Below are 7,882 nucleotides of genomic sequence, written 5' to 3'. Positions count from 1 at the left end.
TTTATAAGCCAAATTGTTCAACTAAGAGCTTTAATTAACAAGGTCCCAGCAAGGGCCCTGGCTAATTCTCATGGTGAGATTGCGTTCTGTACTCTAACCTCAAAGGCAAGTTCTCCAGTGTCTCTTTGGTGCTTTCATGCCCTTCATGTAAATACATACAGGCCCCCAGATGGTAAGTTGTTTTGCTAAAGAACTTCTTTACACATCTGGAATATAACCTCAAGATTTGTTTTAAAACCATGGCTTATAAAATATGTTTGGACTTGGATTGCATGGAGTCATAAACACGTTGAATGTAGGGAACAGTGTTAGTTTATAAATGTGGCCTGTTTTTAAGTTGTGAGGTTGCTGCAGCAAAACCAGAAATGAGTAAACAGCCTTTGGCACATACCAGCCAAACAAGCCTACAAGAGTTAAACAATCTTCATTATCCTTTAGCTGTTACTAGTAACAAACGATTGTAACTGGACTTGTTCTTCACAGAGCTTATTACTCTCTCTGACTCCATACAGATTACACTCTGCACCTAGCATACTTTCCCCCCTATACTCCTGTGTGTGTGTTAGTCATTCAGTCGTGTCCGACTCTTTGCGACCCCACGGACTGTAGCCCACTCCCCACCCCCACCCCCCAGGCTTCTTTGTCCGTGGAATTCTCCAGGCAAGAATACTGGAGTGGATTGCCATTCCCTTCTCCCATTGTAAACCAGCTGCTGCTAAGCCGCTTCAGTCGTGTCCGACTCTGTGCGACCCCATAGACGGCAGCCCACCAGGCTCCTCTGTCACTGAGATTCTCCAGGCAAATGGGTTGCCATTTCCTTCTCCAACATTCTCTTCTAGCATTCTGCATTTAAGAAAAAAGGCCGATAAATTTATGGAGACCAGTCCTGGTTGCTGAATTGTCTGATGCCAGCTGTGGCCATTCTGAAACTTTGCAAGAGAAAAAAACAGACCTTCTAAAAGATATAAAGGACTTTTCTGGTGGCTTAGAGGGTAAAGCATCCGCCTGCAATGCAGGAGACCCAGGTTCGATCCCTGGGTCGGGAAGATCCCTTGGAGAAGGAAATGGCAACCCACTCCAGTATTCTTGCCTGGAAAATCCCATGGACAGAGCCTGGTAGGCTACAGTCCATGGGGCTGCAGAGTCGGACACGACTGAGCAACTTCATTCATTCATTCAGAGGGTATAAAACCTCTCCCTCTTCCTGAGAAGGATAGGGCACAGTTCTTGAGGTGCTAGCCTGCTATGCTTCCCTTTGGCCTGGCAAAAATAATAAAGCTGCTCTTTCCTATTTCCTCCAAACTCTTTCTCCGTATTTCTTTTTGGCATTGGTGGACACGGAGCCACGATTTTGGTAACAAGGTCATTAGTTTTGTTTTTGTTCCTTCCATTGGCCCTTTCTTTTTTGTTCTTCCAAACTCTACTTGCTGTGGGTATTTCTGGGGTTTTACTCTATTTGCCCTCCATGTTTGCTTCCAATGTGCTTGGCCTTTTCTCATCCAAACCCACATAGGCGTTTCTCCCATATGACCACTGTGACTGCAACACAAGTCCAAGATGTCTTTATGTTTATTGTTTGCTTCACAGACTTACTCCTAAACTCCTGGGCTGTGGGAGAGGGAGGGGAGGAACATGAGGTCCAGTTAGTCTGGCCTCTGTGTTACTTCACCCCATAGGATGCTGCTTATGGGTCCAAAAAATCAACTACCCACACCGTTTGCTATGATGTGTTTTGCTCTAAGCCACGATAATACCCCAAATAAGATTACGTTTTATACTTCCTGCCTTTAAAAACAGTACTCCGTTTACTTGCTGCATAGACTGAATCAAACTGAGTGAAATGTAATAGAAACAAAAGGAGGCCAATCCTGCAGTGAAAGGAGATGCTCATATCCACCCACGACTTGGTATATGTGGAGGAGTTATGTGGACTATAGGCAGCTCTTGAAACATAAGCAAGGATCTTAGTTGTGGCATGTAGGATCTAGTTCCCTGACCAGGGATCGAACCTGGGCCCCCTGCATAGAGGAGGCCCATTGAGAGTGTAGAGTCTTAGCCACTGGATGGCCAGGGAAATCCCCTGCATTTTGTTTTCAGTGGAAAAGCAAACAAAACCCTGTTACAAATAGTTCCAGAATAGAGTCAGTTGGAGAAAGAAGCATCCAATGTGTGGCAGTGAATAAAAAACTGACATACCAGAAAAGCATTTAATTGGAGATACAATTCACATTTTATTCAGTAATCTGCCATATTATCCTGGAAACCATTAATAACCCCTCAATCACAAAAGCAGCAGTGGAAAAGACCCAGAATTTTGTGCAGAAGTCACTCTCCACCTGCCTCCTTCTGATGTCTATATCAGAAGCTTTCTCTCTTTTATACTTTAACAAAACATTATTACACAAAAATAAAGCCTGAGTGAGCAAGCCTTATCACTGGCCCCAGATTGAATTCCTCTCCTCCAGAAGCCAAGAATCCCTGCGTCTCTTCACTGCTCAGCAACAACCTTCCATTACTAGCTAGTGCAGTGAAGGAAACTTAAAAGGTATATGGAGTTGAAAGGAAGAAATAAAACTCTATTTCTATAGGCAACCAGGTACCTAGAAAATGTAAAGGAATCTTTTAAATTATTAATGATGAATAATTAGATGAATAGATAAACTATTAGAACTAAGAAATGAATTTACCAAGGTCACTGGCTATGAGGTCAGTAGATAACCATCAACTATATTCATAGATTATACCACCAAACAATAAAAAGGCGAAATATATATCACAGTGGGCCAGGACATACAAGAAATTCATTCACACAGAATTATTTATAATAGTTTAGAGAAGCTAGAAGTTTAAAAGTCCATCAGAAGGAAGATTTGTTAAACACATTAGGGCACATCTATATAATATTATGTACTAACGAATGAGTTCAATGAATGAGTTTACATGGATAGACATGGGAAAATAGGCATATATGACAAAGAGTTTGTGTCTATATGTATATATATATATATATGTATATATATATATATATATATGGTGGCTATAAAGTCAAACATCCAGTCCAATCTTATGTCTAGTTAAACAGAATTCATCAATTCCTTTCTATTGCTGGACAGTGGAATTTGGGGTTGAGGGCTACAAATGTTCTGCATGTCTTCATGATTTTTTATTTAATTGGAGGAAAACTGCTTTATTCTGCCTAATAACACATTTAGTGATTCTTTCATTTAAATGTATTTATTCATTCATGAAAGGAATATTCACTCTGATTAACAGTGGAGATTTCTTCGGAAGGAATGATGCTGAAGCTGAAGCTCCAGTACTTTGGCCACCTCATGTAAAGAGTTGACTCATTGGAAAAGACTCTGATGCTGGGAGGGATTGGGGGCAGGAGGAGAAGGGGACAACAGAGGATGAGATGGCTGGATGGCATCACTGACTCGATGGACGTGAGTCTGAGTGAACTCCAGGAGATGGTGATGGACAGGGAGGCCTGGCGTGCTGCGATTCATCGGGTCGCAAAGAGTCGGATACAACTGAGCGACTGAACTGAACTGAACTGAATGATACACTGCAACATGTTAGTCCATAAATAAATGATTTCAGGAACATGAGAACAGTGCCCTAACCTCTCTATGTCTGTTCTCCCACTTCCTCTCAAAGAACTGGAGAGCTGGATGTTCCATTCGAGTCTTTGTTTTCATTAGAGGCTTCATAAGCCAAGTGCACAATAGGCGTCATGTACTCCCGCACTGTAATTTGGAGGGCTGCACTGCACACCTCCAAGCTGAGCTGTCATTGAGAAGTGAAGAGGCTTTCAGAAAGAGGTACTGCTGCTGTGGCACCTCCTATCGCAGGTCAGCCTGAAAAGCAGCTTCAAAAGAACCATTCAGAGAGCCTGACAAGAGTCCCCTGTGATTTTGGGGAGGGTTAACATCTGACTCACAAGTTTAAATACCAGTAGAGCTGCCTGATAGGATCCATGGCTGTGCAGGAAATGGCACACACCCGCAGATTTATCCCAATGGAGGGATAAGGAAGCTGTCCTTGTGAGCCTTACAGGTCTTGCGGAAGGGCACTGGTGTGCATGGGCTTAAAAGCAACCCCGCCCCAGAGGCCTAACTAAAGGGCAGAAGAAACCTAAATCAGAGGAAAACATTATCAACCCGAAGGGGAAACTGCAAGTGACATGCTGACTAAGGTTGAAGGAACCATCAAGGCAACTGTGGAAGGCAGATCCCTGGTGATGAGCGGTTTCTCAAACACCCATCAGGGACCCTTTGGAGAGAGAATCAACAATGGGTATGTAACTTCAACATCACCCAGTTGCCTGATCACAAGGCAGATCATGCCCTGCTTCCTCTACACGTACTTCCGGCACCCCAAGGGGCTACAAGCAACTACTGCTAGTGAGCAGGAAACAAAGTCAGAAGGAGAGTGAAGACGTCAATTCCACCCTTCCCCATGGCGGCCTGCTGAGCCTTGGCCGAAGAACAGATGTACTGAATTTGATAAAAGTTCATAGTTTTAATAACTTTATAACTTGACTGGACTTGACAATATCAGATAGTGACTGAACGACCTGTGGACCTGCTTTAGATTTTACCGAGGGCTAGGGTGAGTGGCAGACAATAATCCACAGGGAATTGGAGAGAGGTAAAAACATAAAGCTGCTTTATGCTCCTCTCCTAGAAAGTCCAGCTTGTTTAATAAAACAGAAGGTGGAGTAACATATTTAAGTCAGTTAGCAGTTGTCTGGCATAGTGTGCACCCAAGAAATATTAATTATTTTTATTATTAAAACATAATAAAGTATCTTATTTTCCACTTTTAGAAGTAATACCACAAAAACAGAGGTGGTAACTAATCTTGAGCCAAAGAAAAAAAAACTCAGTTGTAAAGCAGTCTGGCATTACTATAACCATTTACTTTCTGTGTATGCTTACATAAAGTCTAAATGTGAAGAGAAGCTTTTTCTAGTTTTCTCACATTTATTATTTACACTGGCATTTGCTGAGTAGGACCTAGTTATAGGACTTTTAGCTTTCACTGCACCCCAGAATCATCTACAGAACTTGAAAAAAAAAAACCAAACCACATTCCTGTGCCTGAAGCAAGGCCTACCAGATTAGGATCTCTGGGTCTGGAAACCAAACAAGTGAATTTTAAGAAAGCTCCTCAGGTGATTCAGTTGCAAAACTAGGGGGTTGAGAATCACTGGGCTAGGTCAGTACAGCTCTTTTTCAAACTAGAAGGTAGCCTGCTAATCTTTCCTTCTAGTTGGGGCTACAGGGATATTTTTGAAAAAAAGAAAAAGAATGATCTAAATTAAATGACTAATTGACTCATTAATACAAATGAATGAATTCATTCATTAACTATTTACTGAGTACTCCCTCTGAGTACTGAGTTGAGGCTCAGTATTAGGTGTGGGACTTCAACTCTATCCTGAGAGTGCTCTCAGCCTACAAGCACATGAATTATTCAAATATGGCTACTCTTAACTTATGTGAGATACCAAGAGAAAAGCAACAAAGATCAATTAAAAACACTTACTTGCACAATACAATGGCATACAACGACTCTCCCACGTGAATCATCCAGGCAAGCCAATAACTGAAACAAAAGTCAGCCTAGTTTAAGGTGATGGTCCTTTGCTGATGAGCTCTAACAGAAAAACCTCCAAAAGAAGAGTGCTTTACTATGAACGAGCACCATTTTTGGAAGGCAACCATGGGCCTTCCGGGGAGACTGAAGCTGTGGGGTCCACATCCCATTTCTGGAGCTCTACTTACCAACCATGCATGAGGGTGTGATAATGCTTCAGCAAGTACTGAGTGAAGGGGCCCAGGGGTCCCAGGCTCTGATAAGGAACACTCTCAGGCCAGAAGAGCACCCACTGAAAGAGAACCAGAGTACTTTTAGATCACTTCAATGTATTTTTAACCAAGGCTATGAAATAATCCTGATTCTGCAAGAACAAATAACAGACCAAAGCAACTCTGAACCAAGCCATACAGGCTTCAATTCTCGAATTCTATTTTCTAAAAGCCATTTCAGTGGAAGATTCCTGCTAAGGAAACTATGTGGTTATCAGACTTAGTGCCCAGATTAGCTGACTTCTGTTCTTACTGAATTCCACAATTTAGTAGTCTGCAACCCACTATTTTGGGTATCTTCTTGTGGCTCAGCTGGTAAAGAATCTGCCTGCAATGCGGGAGACCTGGGTTCAGTCCCTGCGTTGGGAAGATCCCCTGGAGAAGGGAAAGGCTACCCACTTCCAGTATTCTGGCCTGAAGAATTCTATACAGTCCATGGAGTCGCAAAGACTCGGACACGACTGAGCGACTTTCACTGTATTCTTTAAATGAATTCTGTCTCTCAAAAAAAAGTTGCTGCTTATCTCAGTAGAGATTGTCTTCTTGATTTTACATCTATGGCATAATATGCACATCCTCTCTATCCCTTCTTACCACTTAAATTCTACCCAACCTTTAGGTTTATCCCCATTTTCCAAGCAATTCCAACTGCCTCAGACATTCTGCTTTGGAAGCCCTATCTTGACTTGGCAGGCCTAGAATTGTCAACTTGGCCTCTTTCTTCTCTCCTCAGTTCTACTCAGACCTGAATAAGTCCTACGAACCTTGGAGACGCAAAGGCAGGAACATTTCCAAGCGAAAGCCTAACAAGCCCACCGAACTTTCGCTTACGCTAATTACCTAGGCAACCGCCAGCCGCGCAAGCGCAAGACCTCCCTCCTCCCCCCTCTCCAGTGCCCCTGGCTCTACGGGAGCCTGGCGGGCCAAAACAAAAGCGCCGCGCCGTACTACACCTTACCCCGAAATATCCCAGCACCAGGACCGTGACCAGCGAGGGCAGGGGTCTGGCTACACGGAAGTAGGAGGCAGCAGCCCCACCAGCCTCCGACTTCGCCGCCATTTTGAAAGATCTAGTCACCTAGTCACAGGGTGGGGAGAGAAAGCGTGGGCAGCTGGTTTCTCAAGATCTCAACACAGGCCAAAGGCGCGGACAGACGAGTGCGCCTGCGTTTTCTTCCCGGGTCTAGTCCCCTGGCTCAGAGCGCGCGAGAGCCGCGATTGCGCCTGCGACCTCTCCACGGCTCCAGGTGGGATCTTGCACCTCCAGGCAGCACTCCAGGCCCTCGCCTAGCCTTCCTCGGGGCCCGCTGTCCTTACCGTGTAATAGCCAAAAGAGAGGATGATGACAGTAACGCAGAACAGACTGCTCCTCTGGAAGTAGGCCTCATCTCCTCTTGCCTTCCCCATCGCTGCAGCGCACATTATGGGATGCCTGGCAGGCCACTGGTAGTGCGCGGGGAGATAAAGGCAAGGCAGGGGCGGGGCCACGGCAAAAGCTCCTCCCTTCTCTCCCCTAAGGGAGGAGGGTCTGTGGGCTTGAAACTTGGAAACAGTTCCCACCCACTCTGGCCTGGAGGGCTGGTCATCATTTTGCAGGGAGACACACCCACCCCACCCCCCCACTTCTCTGAGTTTCCGGAACTTAAGATAATGGTGTTGGAATAGATGGTGCGTTATGCTTCTGATAACTGTGGGTCTAGGTTTTGTTTTTTTTTTTAACTTTTTGTTTTGTATTGGGATGTATATAGCTGAGTAACAATGTTATGATGCTTTCATGTGTTCTCTAAGCCTGTGAGTCTCAATCTGTTTTGTAAGTTCATTTGTATCATTTCTTTTTAGATTCCACATATAAGTGATGTCCAGTGATATTTCTCCTTCTCTGACTTACTTCACTCAGTATGACAATCTGTAAGTCCATCCACGCTGCTGCAAATGGCATTATTTCATTTTTAATGACTTACATTCCACTGTATTTATGTACATCTTCATCCTTTCTCTGTCGATGG

At 44.0% G+C, this 7,882-nt stretch overlaps 1 protein-coding gene across 2 annotated transcripts; it reads right to left on the bottom strand.

Moving 5' to 3' along the window:
- TMEM254 (transmembrane protein 254) lies at window positions 5,523-7,464 on the bottom strand. 2 transcript variants are annotated; one of them, XM_018042547.1, is made up of 3 exons: window positions 7,194-7,464; window positions 5,793-5,896; window positions 5,523-5,613 (listed from the first exon to the last, which is right to left on the bottom strand). In XM_018042547.1, exons 1-3 carry the CDS (start codon window positions 7,296-7,298, stop codon window positions 5,550-5,552), a joined length of 273 nt encoding a protein of 90 aa, XP_017898036.1. In that variant the 5' UTR covers window positions 7,299-7,464; the 3' UTR covers window positions 5,523-5,549. The 2 variants fall into 2 exon arrangements, with proteins under 2 accessions (XP_017898036.1, XP_017898037.1); XM_018042548.1 differs by lacking the exon at window positions 7,194-7,464 and adding an exon at window positions 6,835-7,044.

The sequence above is a fragment of the Capra hircus genome, chromosome 28, assembly GCF_001704415.2.
Source record: "Capra hircus breed San Clemente chromosome 28, ASM170441v1, whole genome shotgun sequence".
In the NCBI taxonomy this organism is placed as follows: domain Eukaryota; kingdom Metazoa; phylum Chordata; class Mammalia; order Artiodactyla; family Bovidae; genus Capra; species Capra hircus.
Note: the sequence above shows the minus strand (reverse complement) of the source record. Positions and strands in the feature narration are given on the sequence as shown.